Source organism: Monopterus albus, unplaced genomic scaffold, assembly GCF_001952655.1.
Source record: "Monopterus albus unplaced genomic scaffold, M_albus_1.0 scaffold209.1, whole genome shotgun sequence".
In the NCBI taxonomy this organism is placed as follows: Eukaryota; Metazoa; Chordata; class Actinopteri; order Synbranchiformes; family Synbranchidae; genus Monopterus; species Monopterus albus.
In genome coordinates this window covers 1,476,767-1,496,775 of record NW_018128089.1, presented here as the reverse complement: position 1 = coordinate 1,496,775, position 20,009 = coordinate 1,476,767, and the positions used below count along the sequence as shown (strand labels likewise).

The window sequence follows — 20,009 nt, the reverse complement described above, 5'->3', positions numbered from 1 at the left end:
CCCCTCCCACCCCCACCTCCCCACACCAGCAGAGCCTTGAGTACAGCAGCCCCCCCAAAACTGGTACACTGCCTGTATTTTTACTGCACAGAGGTACACTGAGATCAACTCTGGGAATATTTGTAGTAGTACAGATAGTAGTAATGGCATTAATAGGAGTAGTAGCAATTGTAGTGATACTAGCAGAAATAATAATAATAGTTGAACTGGTGTAATAGTAGTAGTAGTAGTAGCTGCAATGACAGTTGTACTAGTAGCAGTAGAAACAGGAGTGGTGGAGTAGCAATTGTAGCAGAAGTATGTGCAGTAGTAGTAACAATAATAGTAGCAGTAGTATTGGCGCTGCAGATGGCTGCCATCGGTTCTGTACCGGAAACAGATTCCTTGTGTGTAACATACTTGGCCAAATAAAGGTGATTATCTTTATCCTTAGTATTAGCTGTTGTATTGGCAGTGGTATGAATAATAACAGTAGTATTAGTGGTAGCACTCAGACTAAAAATAGCAGTAAAGGTACCAGTATTACAGTAGTGGTAGTAGTGACGGTAGTAGAATTAGTAGGAACATATGTTTTCCTATGGCAGTACTAATAATGGTAACATCAGAAGCAGAAGTGGTACTACCACAATAGTAGTGGTAATACCGTAATACCAAGCAGGTGCAACTGACCTGTGACAGGCAGTATTACAGTAGTAGTATAGCAGTAGCAGCAGTAGTACCGCTGTAGTAACAGATGCTCACCTGTGTTGTGTTTCTGCAGCCACCTGGACAGGTAACAGCCCCTTCCCCTACAGCCCCACAGGACCTCAGCAGAGTGGGCGGAGCCACCAGCAGCCTCCTTCTCATCGTCATCATCATCATACCCCGAGCACTCACTTTTGTAAGATCTCATGTACTGGAGCTAATGTGCTTCTGTGCAGTAGTACATCATTCTGAGTCAATTTATTCCTGCAGGGTCACAGCACCACAGTACGGCTCCGTATCCTCAGCCAGTGTCCAACCACCCAGGTATGAAACCTGTCCCACAGAAAGTGTCCTAACCTGTCCTACAAGACAACACAACTGCCCCAAACTTTCCAGAGATGTCCTGACTTTATCCCTGTTTGTCTCCACATCGGCCTCGGCCCTCAGGTCCAGAGTTCTGGTGCTCCATCTCGTACTTCGAGCTGGACATCCAGGTTGGGGAGATGTTCAAGGTACAGTCCAGCTGTCCTCTGGTGACGGTGGATGGGTATGTGGACCCTTCAGGGGGGGACCGTTTCTGTTTGGGACAGCTTAGCAATGTCCACCGCACTGCTGCCAGCCACCGTGCCAGGCGAGTACTGGACAGTGTTTCTGTAATTGTGTAAATGCCCTGTTTTCTTCTCTGACTTACTGGCCTTCTTTCTTCTTCTGCGGGTTATTTCGCTGCAGGCTCCACATCGGTCGGGGGGTTCTGCTGGAGTGTCGTGGGGAGGGGGACGTTTGGATGCGCTGCCTCAGCGACCACTCTGTGTTTGTCCAGAGTTTGTATCTGGACCGAGAGGCGGGCAGAGCACCTGGAGACGGTGTCCATAAGATCTACCCCGGGGCCTACATCAAGGTGAGTGCAGAGGTTGCTGCACGACGGCTCCACCTGCCTGTGAGCACAAAGTACAGTGCAGAGATGGGCGACTTGTTGGTGACTCGTACTTGATTCGCACCTGATTCCCACATAAATAGACACACAACTCCTACCTAATTGTCTCCGGACTGGACTCAGACCCATGAACATTAAGAGTCCTTTAACATTTCTGTAGTAGGAAATGTTTTTATAATCCTCTATTGTCACAGTGTGCGTCTGCCAACTACTGACGTGAGACACCCAAACAAAATGCACACAACAACACACGTCCAAGCTGAAAACTCCCAGAGGTCAGTGCTGCAGACAGTTTGTGAGTTAGCTGAGTTAACCTGGAGTTATTGCAATGTTATGTTCATGTCACTGCTGCTGTTGCGTTGTCATGTTCCACTCCTCATCTATGTAATTCAACATTGTTCAGGTGTGTAACTTTACTGCACTGTGAATGTCTCCCAGCTCAGACTTCTTGTTTCTGGTTTATTGTCATTTACTGAACTGAAAACCTGATAAATGATGTGTTCAGAGCTAATGAGATCCTTGGGACGTGGATCAACATGTTTCATGTCTGTGTGTTCACATGTCACTGAGTCGGGACCAGTTTTTAATGCTAATTCTGTTTTAACTGAATCACCTCTGCATGCCTTGCCTGTGTGTCTGTGTGCAGGTGTTTGACCTGCGTCAGTGTCACAGACAGATGCAGCAGCAAGCAGCAGCAGCTCAGGCGACGACGGCTGTCAGTGCGATTCCGGGGCCAAACGGTGTGGGAGGGATTGCCCCGGCTGTCAGTGAGTACCACCTGTCTGTCGCTCTGTCACTGTGAAGGTAGAGCACAAAGAAAAACACATTTAGGGTGAGGTGTGAAGGCCACATTTAAAAATGATCACAGAAATATGTTTTAAAGTTCCACTCCAGAGACATTGTAATGTTTATATTTGCATATAAAAATACGCTATAACCAACATATAGTCTAACACAGGTTTACCTAAAAACAAGTTCACTAGGCCTCAACATTTGCCCCTCATTATGCATTACAAGATCTATGAATATTCAAACATGCAAATGTGCCGTTCCAAACGTCGCTTAAGTTAACACTAGTTGTTAACCACTGGTAAAACTAGTTGCACATCTCATACCATCTCATAGCATTTGATAGCATGCCAATATCTCTTTATTTTTTAAGTTGATCCAAATCTAGTAACATTAACGTTACTAGAACAGAAGACCAGGAGCCTGTGTTATTATTAGCAGGTGGCTAACCGCAGCACAGGCTGCTACCATAGACCAAAACCATAGCCAACAAGCTGTTAATATTGGTTTGTGTCTGACACCATCTCAGTGTTGGCTAATAGTAATCCTATAAATAGTGTGAAGAAGCTCCAGGATCTGGTTTACATCCAAAAACTGCGCCCACTGACATATTTATAGTCAACTTTGGCGAACACACTCTTGTCAATCAAACATTAGCTCTGGCTGTTCCCAGGTCAGCAGTTTTGGGTGTCGGGCGTCAGCAGGTCCTGTCAAACTTTCAGATTTGTGTCGTCACAAGTTTGGTTTGCCTATGAACGTTTGAAATCAGGATTTCTAGGAAGTGGACTGTCACTGCCCCCTTCAGAGAATTGAACGTTTGACACCGAGTTAGTGACAAACTGCACATACACTAGTCAGCACAGTAGAAGTTCAACATTTTAGGGCATATAAACATAAAAAAAAACGTTGTTTTTGAGTTTAGGGGGTTTTTAAAAGAAGAGAAAGCAAAGCATTTTTAGGATCAGGTAATGGCGTGAGGAAAAAAGTATGGTGGCATGTAGAGAGAACAGCTGCACACATGGAGTTTAAGCTGTCTAATCCAGTCAGAACACAAGATTGAGATATAATTTTGCTCTATATTATACTTCTTCCCATAAAATTATGACATTGTCAAACTTTTCTAAAACAACAGTTTCCTGAAAAGTCTCAGATATTTTCTTTGTCCTTTGTCCTATTTTGTTTCTTCTTGTTTTACCTCTGAGGTTGGTGTGTCCTCAGGTATATGCTCAGGTGCGATCAGGTCCTTGTGTTTCTATTTCAGTGTGTCCTGCTCTTCCTGCAGTGGCGTGCTCGTCCGCAGGTCTGGGCGTGGACGACCTGCGTAGATTGTGTATTGTGCGTCTGAGCTTTGTCAAAGGCTGGGGCTGTGACTACCCACGACAGAGCATCAAGGACACCCCCTGCTGGCTGGAGGTCCACCTGCACCGGGCGCTGCAGCTGCTCGACCAGGTGCTGCACACGATGCCACAGCAGGACCAGGCACTCTGACTCTGCTACACCAGTGTGTGTGTAGTGTGTGTGTGTGTGTGTGTGTGGGGGTGTGTGTGTGTGTGTGTGTGTGTGTGTGTGTGTGTGTGTGTGTGTGCGTGTGTGTCTTGGGCTGCAGACTCAGACAGGTACACACCTCCCTGCTTCAGACAATCAGCTAACCACAGCATCTCACGCCTCCTGTCAATCACATGAATTTCCATGGATACCAGCATCCAGGGACACATTAAAGGGTCAGTTCACACAGAACATGAAGGAAACCTGTCCAGTTTCTGAAGGACCAAAGATGTGACTGTGAGTCAGCAGGTGAGAGTGAGAGCAGGCAGGTACAGATCTGTAGATCTGTTTCTTTCTTTTCCTTCTTATGTTAGCATAGTTAGTGTACTCTGAAACTGATTTCAGACGCTAGCTCTCAAAAATCATTTTCTGCCTTGATTAATATTGGGTCCAGACTACACAGTTTTTTTTGTCTGACACGATGGTCACTGTGTCAGAGTAGTGTACATGATTAGAAGGTCATATAGTAAATTTGTGCCATGGCTCGGACTAAGCATATGACAGACTACACATTGGTACCCAACAGATCACAGTCTGCCATCATTCATGACCTGTGTGGATGAGGTGCAGGGACTGGGAGAATGTAAACACAGGATAGTGCCTGAAGCAGTGTGTGTGATACTGCCTGCTTGTGTTTGGAAAACCAGATAAAAGAAGAAATGCCTGCAGCTCTGTCTGTGGGTCGCATGAACAGGGCAGTAGGCTATAGGCTGTCTATCCTTCATGGAGAACTTTGGCAGCGGCTAAAAAGAAGTGTCCTTGGCCAGAACTAAAAACTAGCTAGCTAGCTCTGTTAGGGTAGCTACTTCACAAGGCTGACTGTGACATTCAGTGTGCTAACGTGAGGTGTATCTCTGTGTTATTTGATGTATATGGTTCAGTCCAATATACCAAAGGTGTTGTGAACAGAAGAACAATCTGTGCTCCTATTGGTTAGTGCTGCCCAACACGTTGTAGAAGTAGACAAATTTCTGACATGCTAGATTTTGTGTCGGGACATCGTGAGGCTTCCCACGTGCAGCATTGGTTGTCATTTACTATGATACACCAGTTGGGTCGGGCTGTTATCAGACTTAAATCATGTGGTCTGAACCCAGGATAACCATGCCTCAGATGAGACATTTTGTTTTTCTGTTTTATGCACACTATTTATGTCCCTGAGGCGGGGCTAAATAACAGCAAAGTGTAGCTAATAAATTGACAGCTGAGTGTATTTTCACAGGATGGAGAAAATCTTTTGTGTAATTTGAGTAAACTGACCCTTTAACCGGTTTGAGCCATCAGTTGAGTTTTCTGTTGGACTGCTCCTTTAACATGTGGATTACAACTTATTTATTTTTATTGATTACTTACCAAAGATAATGACATAATTTCTTGTTTGTGCTTCAGCTCCAATCTGGTGTATGTTTTAAAGGCTTTTATTCTGAAAGGGTCTGCAACATGTACTGTTTATTCAAATTAAACATTTGTTATAAAAAATAATAAATCACTGCTTCTTCTGTGCCTGTGTTAGTATCTTGTCACTGTGCAGCATTCATTTAATGTTACACTCAATAAAAATGAAGTATTAAATGTGAAATGTTCCAGAAAAGTGGTGAAAAATATTAATGCAGATTATCTGTGATGACTGAGTGAAAATAGTTTTAAAAACAGAGCGACCGAAGCCTATTGAGCCAAACTAAAACCATCGGTCGAAGAAGTACTCAGATGACTTATTTCAGTAAAAATGAATACTACAACAGTGGAAATACTTTGGTGCAAGTAAAAATACTGTATTTAAAAGTGTGTAAATCAAATGTACATAAAATAATAAAAACAGTTATTATATATTGCAGGGTTATTATTATTGATGTATTAATCTTTATGCTCTGGTTGGTCCAGGTGGTTTCAGATACTTGTCTTAGCTTTGGTAGTTTAATCTTCATGAAGACAAATCTTTCCATCACTGATTCTAAAAACCTTATTTTCTGTGAAATCTGAACATTTCCACTTGTGTTTAATTGAAATGATTTTTTTGTAAGTTGCAGAAATGCCTTTGTATTTTAAATACATCAGGTGCTGCTACTGATCCTTTTTCAGTTTTTGTCAGAAAATCAACAGTAACAGAGTAAATGTACTTTGTTATGATGTTCTGCAGCAGGTGACAGCAGGAAAAGCAAAACTTGATTTATGGTCCTGTGTTTAAACTACATAGAGCCTACGCCATAGGCTGTTATCCTTTATACCTTTTAAAGCTTTATTGAATGAAGATGTGCACAACAGCTTAGGCACATTCAGGATTTTACAACTTGCAAACCTCAAGATGAGCAGCAAAGGGGGATTATCACAGACTGAATTGAAATAATTTATTAAAGACAATTGTTTTTAACATATTCCAGTGACTTGTACAAAGGCTTTAAGACATTCTTCCAGTGGTTAAAACAGGGCTTCATCTTAAGATTTCTACATTTATGTATAAAGAATTGACCCAGTAACAGCAGATTATTGAGAACAAAGGCCAGACTCTTATCACTGACAAACAGTCCAAACTTGGTATTTTCCCACTGTGAAGGGTGGTACCACAGGCTCCTTCACCTGCAGCCAGCTCTGCATATCCCTCCAGAAAGAGGAATATACTGTACACTAGAATAATATATTTTTTGCAAAAACTTCAATTATTTGCATCAAAATTAAACTTCATTTTTAAGAATTCGTTAGTAGTTTACTTCTCATTTAAAGTTTTGAAATGTACCTATTTAACCTTGAGAGGAAGAGGAAATAAAATATATTCTCTCATTCTTTGGTCTCTGTTTCCAAATTGCTTAAGGATATACTTTCTTTTAATAGGATTTGAATAGCAGATTTGTAACAGTATATTTCCAAGTGCTGTGTTCTTGTATTTATTGTCACAGAAGTCCATCCCTTATGTGCAGAGTTCTCCAGGTGAAACATTGGAGTGTAACATGTCTTCTTTTACCATTGTTCTGACAGAGGCTGGCGTGGCTTCTATTCTGTTGTATCTTCAGCAGTACATTGAAGTTTTTACACACCTTTTCATGCTGTAACAACTTTCCATTTTCATCCAGAAAATGAGCAACAGCCCAAATCCCTTTGATTCTCCATTCCTCTATACACACAGATCGTCTTATAAATAGTATGTATCTGTTATTCCACACAGATGTGTTATATGGTGTAAAATGTTGGAGTTAAAAAGTAGCTGTTACTTTTAGTGAAATTACTAGAGCTTTTTTTTTTTTAAATAAACTTTATTTCACAGAATAAAAGTACAATATAAGGAAACCAGAACAGTGCCAGGGGTAAAACGGTTTGGTTTTTCAAATTTGCATTTGTGTAGACATTTTTTCCCTTGAAGGACATTTTTGTTAAGTTAATTAAAAATTGTTGTTCTCCATGTAAATGTCCCATACAATGACCATGAACACCACTAACTAAATTCTCAAATTTGAGGTTAAAATCTGATTACTACATATGAGTCTGCAGACATCTTTCCAAAATGTGTGTGTGTGATCACTGCACCAAAATAAATGGCTAAAAGTTTCCCATTGACCACCACAGGGGAAAGAAGAAATTTCCTTTTTAAATAAAGAGTGATTTTTCCTATTGTTCTTTGCTGAAAAACACACTTTTCCAGCTGAACACTGCTGGATCAACAGAAGGAATAGTATTTGGATGGGGACAACGTTTGAATAACATTAGTATGCTAGAGGGAATAGCACCGAACACAGTAGCAATTTCTAGTGATATTACGTGTGACACAGACGCTTCTCAGCTTGTATCAAGAAGAGACGGCGTTTCCAAATGAAGCCTCGCTTTTGACCCCTGTGTTGTTTTCCCGATTGTCACGTGATCGATAACAAATTTGGCCCCGATTTCAGACAGAATCACGTGACTGTTTCAGTCTGAGATTCACCGATTCGAACTGTTGATACAAGGACAGAGAACCTGAAACTTTTCCGGTTGTAGTTGGATGGTTACATTGTGGAAAATGCTAAGCCTTTACAGTATGTTGATAGTTTTAGCTTTATTTATTGTTTAGTATTGAGGATTTGAATTGGGTTCGATTCAAATCTTGATAGTGAGAATACCACAATTAATAAACCGAAATTTCTGCCTGTAAGCTAAAGGGTAGTATATATCTCATATAATAGAAACTTCTGTTTCTAAATAAAAATCAAATGTTTCCCTTTCCTCTTTCAGTTACACAAGCATATCAGTATTTACTTTCAACGGTGATTGATGATGGCTGTACTTCATCATTTTAACAGTAGGTGTCACTAGTGAACGCTGAGTCAGATGAGGCTTCGACTAAAGAACCTATTGGTGACGCAACAGACTGCAAAGCCTAGTTTCACTAGTAATTTCGGTAAAAGTAACTGCTACTCAAAATCTATCAGTTTTAACTCCAACATGACCCGCTCAGTTTCAGTCGCCACTGTTTGTAAATGGTGAAACAACGCAATACAGTAACTCAAGTTTCAGCTCCTCCTTTAACAACTGTTTCTGTTTCTTCTTCGTCTTCTTCATTAGCGGTTGGCAAACAATGAATCGGTGTATTACCGCCACCAATTGCTAAGGACGGTTTAAAAAAAATCATACTCTCTTTCAATTAACCTAGTTGTTCTAAGGTTCTGGGCCAAACATTAGTAACATATATTTCCTGGGGATTTTCTCAAGATATCTGTTAGACCATAAGGTATTTTTATCCCTATAAGGTTTTGAATTAGGCCTCTTCTTTGTGTTTGGTAGATCTGACAGTGTAGCTTGATGTGTTTTAATGTCTTTCCTTGTCCACAGTATTCACAGTGGCCTGTATTATGTTTCCCGTACCTCTCATCTCTCCTACTTCCCTTTGAATCTTATAAACCACCGTCCTTTACTTTGTTCCTGCCACTTCTCCATCAGCCTCTGTTTAATACTTTTAAGTTATCCTACTAAAGTTGACTGCTATAACAATAACATTAGTTGTTGTTTTTTTTTGTTTCCTTTGCAACTGTGTCCACTGTTTCATTTCCCTTTAACCCAGTATGTACTAATACCCTTAAAAACACATTTGTTAGCCCCATCTTTTGAATTCTGTATAGTGTTTATAATATTTCATTTAAGATGTCTGGTCTGCTATCTCATGACTGTGATGTAAACTAGCCAGTGAGGAGCTTAAACCAGTGGTCTTGTATCATCTATTGATTGTAGTGCTAAGAGCAGGGGTGGGCAATTAATTTTCCCAAGGGGCCACATGAGAAACTGACAGTTGTTGAGGGCCAATACACCTACAGTTCTGTCCAATATGTATCTCTTTATAAAAAACAGTAAATGAAACATTACAACGATACAATGAAATGTGGACAAAAGAATGCCACTATTTAAAGATGTCAGCTGGCGTGAAAAAGAAAGATTGATTCAGAATGCAGAGTTTTTAAAAAGGTAGGACTTCCCAGTATTAATTTACTGAAGTCAAAGGTAAAGCTGTGCGCCCAATTTGTGGAGAACAGATAGGATAGTTTAAGGATTACAATCTGAATCGCTATTACGAGATGAAACACGCAGAGAAGTACAAAAACTTGACTGATGCGGAACGGGAACGGATGTCTGAATCTTTGCTACTGTAGCTAAACTGCAAAAGCAGCAAGGATTTTTTTTTATTTTATTTTTTTTACCAAAGCTCACACATCGGGGGATGCAGCAGTCAAGATGAGCTTTGTGATATCCCACAAAATCGCCACAACAGCAAGTTATTCTCCGATGGGGAGTTTGTCAAAGAACGTTTGGTGGACTGTGTAGCGCTAATATGCCCGGAGAAAAAGAAGCGTTCGTCATTGCGCCCCTTTCCTGGCAAACTAGGCTCGAGGACATCGCGGGAAATCTGAAGCTTCAGCTGCAAAACAAAGCAGACAGATTTGACTTTTTCTCCTTGGTTCTAGATGTGATGTTCGCGACACGGCCCACTTACTCGTTTCTGCACGTGGATTAACAAAAAACTTTGAGATGACAACTATGCGTCAATGAAAGGGAGGACGACGGGGAGTGATTTGTTCACAGAGGTAAATGCATGCATGGATAAACTGAGACTAAAATGGGACAAATTGGTAGGTGTTACAACCGATGACTGTCCAAATTCTACAGGGAAAAATGTTGGACTTTTGAAGCGGATGCAAGATAAAGCGACTGAAATAAGCCCAGAACAGAAATTGATATTTTTGGATTGTATTATACATCAGGAGGTTTAATGTAGGTGAGGGTACTTAAAAAAGTATGGGATCTGAGAGCAGAGATACTGTACATGTTTTGTGAGAAGAAAGGCAGGGATTTCACAGAGATCTCAGATGCAGACTGGATGGTAGACCTGGCTTTTTCTGTTGATGTGACTGCACTAATGACTGAACTAAATACCAAGTTGCACAGGTCTTTTTGTACATGAAGTGTACAGCCTGGTGAACGCTTTCACGAGAAAGTTGAAGTTTCTCTCAAGCCAGTTGGGGGGCAACATTCTAGTCCTCATGCTCACACTGAAGGAAGTCACACCATCAGCTGATCACCTCCGCAGGTACTCATCCATGTTAGGAACACTGCATGGTGAATTTTCAAAACGATTTGAAGACTTTAAAACTGTTGAAAGTTAAATGATGTCCTCTCCTTTCACTAGCAGTGTAGATAATGCAAACAGTGATGTCCAGCTTGAACTCATCAATCTGCAGTCTGACAAAGTACTGGCAGAGCACTTTAAGTCAGTATCACTACTGGGTTTAATCTGCTCTCAAAGAGGAGAGCTTTCCAAACTTAAGGAGGTATGCTCATAGGATGTTGGATCCGCCTACATGTGTGAACAAACATTCTCAGTAATGAAGTTCAACCAATCCAGATACAGATCCTCTCTAAGTGATGATCACTTGTGTGCTGTCCTTCGCATATCCACATCAGATATTTAACCTGACTTCAGTGCATTTGTTCAAGCCCAAAACAGGCTAGATTTCTCTCACTGCACTACAAAAAATAACTGAGGTAAAGCAAACAATGCTGGGTGCATTTGTTGCTTTTTTTGCGTGAGGTTAATGTGATGCTGGTCTTTAAAATACTTGTTATTTTGTGTAAAGTTAATGGATGCTAGTTTTGCACATTTTGAAACAAGCAGTCCAACACATTAGCAAACACATTAAAATGAGCGTGCGTATGGTCACACCAGAAAAACCGTTAATAGCTCCTTCAAAATAAAAGGAGTGCAGTTGTATTGCGTGCACGTATTACTGTAATATATTTACACCGACTTTTAATTTACCAGTGACTTTCTTTTCTCATCTTTTTCAGTAAGGTGAAGTCAATTTGTCTTCAGGAAGAATCCAAGGGTGTATAGTTGGCACTGTTGGACTCATACTTAGCTGATCTGTTTCTAATTCTACAGCTTTGTGTTTCATCCAGGTTTTTTGTTTCTCTCCTCTCCTTGTACCAACATGGTTTTAAGATGTCCTTTGTGAAACACAGTGGCATAGACACACCACTGCTAACTAGCGTTTTGGCAATGTGATTGCAGGCTGACACAGACACACAAGTGCACAAATATAAATGCTCACAAGTGCAGAGTCCACTTACATAGCCTACACCGAATGTGTGATTGCACCAGAAATGTGATTGCAATAATAAGAGTTCATAAGAGAGAAAAGTTTATTCAGATAAAAGGTGTATATGACCAACTAAAAGTTACTGCACAGAAAAAAATTAACATAGTAATTAAATATGAATAAAATAAATAATCAGTAAATCAGAATCAAATTAAAAGTGTGCATGTTCATATAACAATAGCAGATTATTTTGTAACCCTTTTTATTTAATAAAAACACAATTCAATACAAACAATTGAATAACGCATCAAATAAACACAAGTAGGAATAATACATCAAAGTAAGCTTAAATAAACAAACAGAACAAGAAAAACAGGCAGGACAAAGTGAAAACAAAATACCAGAGGTAAAAAATTAGCTGATTAATTGATAAAACTTTTTGCAGATATCTGTAAAATATGGCGCCAACAAGGGCAAAGAGGGGGCGTCTGTAACGTTTAAATGTTTCATGTGTGCGAGCTTTTATTGGTTACAGCCCTTGGCACTTCTAGCCAATAGGCGAGAACATTTTGCATAATACGCTGTTGGGGGAGTGATTCAATAAGTGGGTTGTCTTTGGACCAATAGGAAACCAGATTCTGAAACTATGTGAATATTCACCTTGAAGGGGCGTGGCGTCACCGTGGAGGCCGGGCGCAGGCGAACATGGAGGTTTAGTTATCGGTTGGTATCCGCTGGATAAGGAGGGCACCTTACGAAACGTCTTTTATTTTCAGTTTTTCTTCGTTTTACTTTGTTTTTTGGCCTCAACATGGAGATGAAGAAGAGGATCAGCCTGGAGCTGAGGAACAGAAACCCAGCTGAGGTGTGTAACTACAACAGCGCGTATTTATTTATTTCCATACGAAATTATGAAGGATGCAGAGTCAAAGCCACATGACGATGCTGAAAACATTCATCGGTTGGACGTCGAGTTTTCTCTGCGGAGTCTGTGAATAATCCCTCCCTTGGCCTGTATAGCGCCGACATTTTGATGAAAAACATAACTTCGTGGCGGCTCCAACATGGAGGAAATTCCCACGGTCGGTCCTGGAGGAGCTCGCCGCGTGCAGCCTCTCTATCGCGCATCGTATTCTCGCACGAGCGTGGAGGATCCCTGGAGCCTCGCGCGAGTCTTCTGGCTGCGGCTAGCACACGGGCTAACTTGCTAACGCTCATAACATCTGTGATGGAGGTTGGTTGCTGGAGGTCGGCAATATAGCTTGATAGTACAAAAAAAAAAACACATGCATATGGCTGTTTGGTTTCAGTTACATTTGTTTAAACCATCCGGGCGCCCCGCGTGGCCGACCAGGCTACCATTTTAAGATTCAGTGTTTAAAAAGGTAATTGTCCACGAATCGCGTAATCCGATGGCGCGTCAAAAACCAGACCACTTTTTAATTCCCTAATCGTAAATTTACTTTGTTTTGGGCCAGGGTGCTTTTCGGGCCCAACACGATTTAAGTCTATCGACAATCCTTTAGGTGCTGTGGATCACTTCGGCTAAGACTTAAATCAACCTCCCAGTGACTATGGACTGGAGATATTTAGAGTTTAAAGCAGTCGTTTCCGCCCAACATGCCGTGTTTTCGGAGGTGTAACTTGGTGTGCAACAGTTCTAAAATCTCAAACAAACAAACAAACAAAACGTAACGTCCAGTTTGCCGTGTGGCAGATTTACCCGACGAAACTTAACAAACAAAAATACCACTTATTTTCTGAAAGGCAGAAACGTTGTCTATAGTGAAGTGTCGATTTCACGGCACCAGTGTGGTTAATGAGGCGATACTTAGGCTAACCGTTTCATTCCTTTACACACAAATGCGATTACTTTAACACGGCGTAACGTTAATGGTGTCAGTGTCCTAACGACGGATGTTTATCAGTCGGTGAATTCAGATCCACACCAACAACTTTTTGTCTGCGTATGTGTGCGCGTTAATGTCGGTCATTATTCAAAGAGTGTTTGTTGAAGGGATGGATGTCCCCGCCGTGTTCGCCCTTCCGGTTTAGCACCCTGATCTTAAACCTGGATCATCCCATATAATGTAGACCTGTTTTCACAGATAGAATAAAGCTTTTACAAATTTGAAACCATATTTTAAAAAGGCTTTATACTATCAGCGACAATCTGGTTCAGCTTTACCTATTCTGAGTGTGATGGTTTTGTTGTTGTTGTCTAGACCTGGTCTGAGGTGGTTTGATGGGGTAAAAACTAAAATCGCCCTGTGGTGGTTTGAAGGCTTGTTCTGGTTTTACAGTACTGGGTGGAGAAAGCAATAAAACAGTCTTTTTGTTGTTTGTTTGTTGCTGCAATGTCCAACACAGTGACAACAGTAAATGGTTCAAAAAGCAGAATTAGCTCAAAATTAGAATTAGCACTTTCTGCCGAATTGGAAACTAAGTTCACGAACTGTGTCAAACTGACCCTAGAGCAGTGGCTTCCAACAACAGCCCAAGTTTCCATAGTTTCATCAGAACCTTTGCACAACTCATTAATCTGGTAACAATTGAAGTAACAGATTTGTGTAAACCCAGTAAACACAACCTTGTTATAACAGATAAAATCAATGTTTTAAACAGACAACAGTGTCATAGCTGATACAGTATTTAACTCTGTTCACTGACTTTGGATAATCACATTTGTATCAGTGATAGTGAATTGAACAGGAAATACAGTGATGCTGGCTGGTTTATTAAACTGCTATTTAAACTTACAACACCTCAGTGATTTTAGTCTAATGATGACGGAGGTACAAGAGGCTGTGTTATTACAAAATACTTACATGTTCATAAGTGCTGCATTAATGTAGATGTTACTGTGTGCAATGTGACAGTAACATCACTACTAAACCAATGTTCAAGGAGCTTTAACACAAAAGTATAATATTAAACAGCTCTGGGCTATTGGAACCTTGAACTCTTCAATACTATAAACTGAAGATTCTATTATTTATTTCATTGTGTATTTAATCAAGTTTATCCATTTTAGCTTGGACAGTTTGTACAGTTACTTAAATCTCATTTTGCTAGTTCAATGACAGTAAAGGCTTCTGCATTCTAAAGTACTTTATCAGTGGTAGTCCAATGTGTTTTAACTTTGTGGTTGACATCTATGGAACATTTAATGCGGCTGAACATTTTCATTAAACTAACCTGTTAGTTTTGAGACATGATCACTTGGTGGCAGGTGGAAGTGTTCTCATGGTAATGCCATACTTGTCTCCATATTTCTCAGTGATTCCCTTGTGTTTGCGCCAATTTGCCGATCACACAGTTTATCTGTAACACTTTCCACATGGCTGAATCTTTGTGAAGCAGCTGAGATGTGATCAGTCACCTGGTTTTCAAAAAGTGACACTTGAACACACCGCACACACAACCACCAACAGCCGACTGGCAAGTCGGTTCTGCGCTTGCGTGAGAGAAATAACTCGCCCTACTGGCGGGTGGTGGTGTCTGTATTTACCACTCAGAAAGGGAAAGAAGGAGAGCTAGACTGTGGAAGTATAAGCTATAAACAAAACACCCACACTGCTGCTGTTTAAGGCTGCTTCTAATCAAGAATGTGTTTGATAAAAAGTTGCAAATGACTCTGCCGTTATCTGGCCTTGGTCTTTTGGTTGTAGAGGCAAAAAAACAAGGAGAAAGCACACTAAATGGGTGAAATCATGGACACTACAACAGACTGAAGGGGCTTTCCTGAGCCGTTCTCTTCTCAAGCATTCATTCACTAAACTCAACAGCCAATCAGAGTGGTCTCATTCTCACTGACAAGGCCCAGCGTGCTGACACTGACTAGTGCCAACAGTTTGTGACACACTGGGAAGATGAGCCCTGACAGATGCTCACTCATGGTCCGATCATCGGCTTGGTGTGGCTCTGCTCTTACAGTAGTGGCATCATCATCGTTTGCCCACCTCTTTAGTGGAATGTGTCATTATAGTGTTGTGGACCTAAAATAGTGCAGATATTTCCAGGTCTGTGCTGTTGTACTACATAGCGTGAATGCTAAGTGTGTTGTAATAAAGGTGTAGTGTCATTGGCCACTGGGACTCAAACCTGCTGTTGTCCTGTTGGATTACATCGTGTCTGCTGTGGTCACCAGGTGACGGAGCTAGTGGTGGATAACTGCCGCTCCACTGATGGCGAGGTCGAAGGTCTGACAGATGAGTACACGGGGATGGAGATCCTCAGCATGGTGAACGCCGGCCTCACCTCACTCTCCAAGCTGCCCTCTCTGCCCAAACTATGCAAGGTTGGTCAGCGTTCCTGTTCTCAGAGTTCACCTTTAGCTTTTGGTTTTGTTGAGTCACTATCTTGTCCATGGATTCACACCTGTGAGCTCTGTGTTTCAGCTGGAGGTGAGCGATAACACCATCTCAGGAGGTCTGGACACGCTAGCGGAGAAATGTCCCAACCTGACATACCTGAACCTGAGCGGGAACAAAATCAAGGAGCTGAGCAGCATTGAGGCGCTGGTAAATATCACTGAACACGATCTGTGTTTGATGTTTGTGCTGCAGATGTTAACTGACTGCTGGGTAGGGTAAAACTTCTGGCTGCACCCTGTCGGCACAAACGTGGGTTAATCACAGAGTCATTTTGAAGGACGAATTTCAAAGTTGTGGTTTCAGCCTTGGAAACGTCTGAGGACTCGTGTGAGGGGAACAGTTTTGGACTCCTGGGCTCCATTTTCTGATGCTTTATAGACCAAACATCTACTTAATGGCAGTTATAATATGGCAGTGAAAATTGTAATATTTCCAGAAGAAAGGTTGCTGCAATTTTACAAGAAAAATATTTTCTTGTAATAAAGTTGTAATTGTACACAAGTTGTAGTATTCAATGATAACTGTAGTAATATTTCAGGATCTGTCTGGAACTTTACCAAAAAAGTTGCAACAAATGAAAGTTGTATGATATTATGATGGATGGCATTAATCCAAACATTGTGAATTTAACAGCGGCGTCTGTCAGCATTATTAAGTGATTATTTTTTTTTTTTTTTTTTTTTTGGTCTGTATGACATTGGAGCAGTGGAAAACGGTCAGAGCCCAAGGAGTCCTCTTCACACATCTTTTTTTTTTTTTGCAGCCATCATTATAAACAATGTTTTCACTTTACGTTCATGTCAAACCAAAAAAGCAACCTAGAACCATCTGGTTTGCATTTCTTCTTCAAAGTCAGTAAACCCCCGATATAACTGCCACAGTAGTCATAGAATTGTTTTCTTCTGTCAACTAATGACTCAGCTCCTGCTGCAGAGCACAGTCCCATAAATCATCTCAGGTGTACAGTTATGTAGGTCTCCTGTGTGAGGGTGTTCCTCTCTGTTCACCCTGAGCTCCCACCAGCAGGCGTAGTGTGTGCGTGGTGCGACGTATTGCTCCTGACCCTGCTCTCACGCTGACCTCTGTCCTGTGCTCTGCTCCTGCAGCAGAACCTGAAGAACCTGAAGAGTCTGGACCTGTACAGCTGCGAGGTGACCACGCTGGACGACTACAGAGAGAGCGTGTTCGAGCTGCTGCCTCAGCTCACCTACCTGGACGGGTATGACCAGGAGGACAACGAGGTGCCCGACTCGGAGGCTGACAACGGTGAGACTGGAAACATTCAGAGCCAGTCGAGGTTTGGCTGGAAGACTTGACGCTGATCTTTTTTTCTGAGTGTCCAGAAGGTTGTTTATTTGTCATGTTGGACTTTGAAATGTCCAAGTGAAAGTTTTGAGGCTGCAACATAATAAAACTGGAGCTGCAATAATTCTTATGTTTTCAAATAGATGGTTTGAATTGTCTGTGTTTAGTTTTTTTTAAGGACGTTTTAGGAGTGAGTTCAGTCAGGATTGCCCTCCTGTGTGAAGAGTTAAAGTGGAATCTGTCTGTTTCAACAAAAACAACAATAAACTGAGGAAACATTGATGTTGATCCAGATGAGGATGATGAAGCCGGCCCACCTGGAGATGACGATGACGAGGAGGAGGAGGAGGAGGAGGAGGAGGAAGGCTCTGAAGGGGAAGAAGATGAGGTTGGCCTGTCGTACCTGATGAAGGAGGGAATCCAGGTGATTCACTAGATCCTAAACCTATGACAGAGACCAGTTGTCAGCTGGCCTTGGTCTGTTCACACTAGCTCACTGAGACTGGGTAAGCTTGGTGTTGGTGCACACATGGAGGAGCCTCTCACAGCTGGGAAACATGAACGTATTAGTTTTATTTTATTTCGACCCTGTGTCTGATCTGAATCTTCTGACAGTGGTTAAATCTGCATGTGACAAATTGTTTTTCACAAACTGCTTGGTCCAAATACCAAAGGTCGTGGTTCAAAACTATGATGCTGATCACCTTAAATTATTGATCTGATCTGAATGGAGACTGTGACACCTGAAACTGATGTGGTGAGATCCTCTAGAGAGAGGATGTCTCACTCGGTTGGAAATGGTCCACTCTGGTTGTACAGAGGTGCTACACAGCATGGAGTTTCTTACCTCACAGATGATCTTTATTTACTCAGGAAAACTGTGAGGCATGCCTTTTATCAACAAACGGGTCCAGCATGTTGGTCTGTGCAGCGTGAGAAGCTAGTGGAGTAAACAGCAGAGATCAGCGACTCTTTCTTCCTTCAGACATTGTAAAAAGTGATGGCCATTCTTAGCCTTTGGAGCCATTTGTTGAAATCATATCAGATGTCACATGTCTCCTGTTGGAATAAAATGGTAACATATTTTGAATACTTTAGTAGAGCGCCATAGGATGGCGTGTTTTTGTAGGCCAACCCAGAATTTGGCATCACTCTGGTTGCTGCGAGAAAAAGCCAGTGGGAATTTTCACAGGGTTTATTGCAGATAATAAGCTCTGTCACAAAGAACAGTTTGACACTTGCACCTTTTGTTCATCAAGATAATCTTCACAGGTGAGCACTGCTTTATGATGTTTGAAGCCCAAATACAATCACCAGAAGTAAACAGCTATTGTTAGGCTGTAAACGAGATACGCCACGGTCCCATGACTTTAGCGTCACCACCACGGCTTCTGATTTATAATCTGATTGAGCGCACTTACCTCTTCTACAAAATCCCTTCCACTGAGCCTGATCTGGTCGAGCTAGTGGTCATGGCTGGGTCAGAATAGTTTGCAAGTGCACAGGTTTAAACACAACGAGGCTGCAAAGGCTAGTGAGTAGACAAGTCTCAGTGTTTGGTCTGATCACGGTTAATATCCCAGATAGCCTCCGTCTCATTTAGCCACTTGTTAGCAACCGCCTTTTTAAGACGCGTAAAAGCATAAAAAAAATCACGATTGTGGTATTTACTCGTGCATTTGATGTCAAAGAATGAAATGTTGAAATGTACTGTCCTTGCGTAAACCACAGAAATCGTCTCAGGCCTCCACCTCTAACCCACCGACTCTGTTCCAGTTGTGAGGTCTCACTACTACGGCACTTTGTAGAGTTAGTGTCTGTGCTTGTTGTTACTCGCTGTGACCACTGAGCGGCGCTCTCCACTCAGTTTCCCACAAAAGCAGCTGACAGTCTTTATTGTTTACTGATTCGTCGGTCGTTTCCTCAGGATGAAGAAGACGATGGGGACTATGTTGAAGAGGAGGAGGACGAGGAGGAGGAAGAGGAAGATGGAGGTTTGTGTGCACTCCATTTGAAACCCTTGCTGGTGTCAGCTATGTGACCAGCTACGTGTTGAATCCTCATGGGTTTCATATCGAGTCTCAATGATAAATATCTGATGTGACTCATTTAATTGACAGTTTCCTCTGCCGTGTTCTGGCAGGTTCTGCTGTGATTTCTGCATGTGAGCTCACGTGCAGAAGTCATGACAGAGCTGAAAACAGCAGGGCCGACTCGGATCACTGAATGTGAAAACCCTTCTTCTTCTTCTCAGGCTTGAGACAAATGTTAAACGCGTGTAAACACAGGGTGGGACAAAACCAGTCAGTGTTTTCACTCAGACTTGAAACGTGGTAGTAGCAGTAGTAAAATAAACTGTTATTTCCTTTATTACAACTGGTGTAAAATTGAAATGTTTCTTTAACTATCGTCACTGGTTGCAAATGGTCTAAAGTTTCAGCATTTTGTTCTTGAAATATGAATTTCACAGGTAAAACTTGTTCTTTGTTCTTATCTATTACAGCTTTTTGTCATAAAATAAAAATTTAAATTTAATTCTGTAATTATTAGTTATTTGATTGCAAATCCTCAAAATACAGTTAGTTTTCTTCTCACGTGACTTCTTAAATGAGGACAGTTAGAACCATCAGTGAAGAATTTCCTCAGTGTTTGGACTCAGATGTATTTTAATTAGATTTCATTTAGTTGTTACTAGTATTGTGAATGAATGTCATTTGTGTCTCAGACGAGGACAGAGCTGGCGTTCAGGGAGAGAAGAGGAAGAGAGATGCAGAGGACGAAGGTGAAGGTGACGACGATGACGACGAATAGCTGACACCCTTGTAA

The 20,009-nt window shown here is 41.5% G+C and overlaps 2 protein-coding genes across 2 annotated transcripts in view; both read left to right on the top strand.

Annotated features, from left to right (window-relative positions):
- LOC109970860 (mothers against decapentaplegic homolog 4-like) overlaps positions 1–5,415 on the top strand; it is a 17,336-nt gene extending 11,921 nt beyond the window's left edge. Inside the window, exons 7-13 of the mRNA XM_020618711.1 lie at positions 1–63; positions 761–880; positions 955–1,008; positions 1,132–1,315; positions 1,414–1,582; positions 2,265–2,385; positions 3,669–5,415. Of these exons, the coding sequence (XP_020474367.1) occupies positions 1–63; positions 761–880; positions 955–1,008; positions 1,132–1,315; positions 1,414–1,582; positions 2,265–2,385; positions 3,669–3,895 (938 nt within the window). The 3' untranslated portion in view covers positions 3,896–5,415. The remainder of the gene's footprint in view (positions 64–760; positions 881–954; positions 1,009–1,131; positions 1,316–1,413; positions 1,583–2,264; positions 2,386–3,668) is intronic.
- A 6,739-nt stretch (positions 5,416–12,154) lies between these two features.
- LOC109970919 (acidic leucine-rich nuclear phosphoprotein 32 family member E-like) lies at positions 12,155–20,003 on the top strand. The gene is made up of 7 exons (XM_020618836.1): positions 12,155–12,367; positions 15,653–15,802; positions 15,903–16,025; positions 16,985–17,144; positions 17,477–17,607; positions 19,111–19,177; positions 19,909–20,003. Exons 1-7 carry the CDS (start codon positions 12,314–12,316, stop codon positions 19,992–19,994), a joined length of 771 nt encoding a protein of 256 aa, XP_020474492.1. The 5' UTR covers positions 12,155–12,313; the 3' UTR covers positions 19,995–20,003.
- Positions 20,004–20,009: the final 6 nt, after the last annotated feature.

Excerpts from the sequence above, each read along its gene's own strand:
- LOC109970919 (XM_020618836.1), top strand. The coding sequence starts at position 12,314 with ATGGAGATGAAGAAGAGGATCAGCCTGGAGCTGAGGAACAGAAACCCA. Across the intron at positions 15,803-15,902 it reads CTCTGCCCAAACTATGCAAG|CTGGAGGTGAGCGATAACAC; the intron begins GTTGGTCAGCGT and ends TCTGTGTTTCAG. Across the intron at positions 17,145-17,476 it reads CGACTCGGAGGCTGACAACG|ATGAGGATGATGAAGCCGGC; the intron begins GTGAGACTGGAA and ends ATGTTGATCCAG.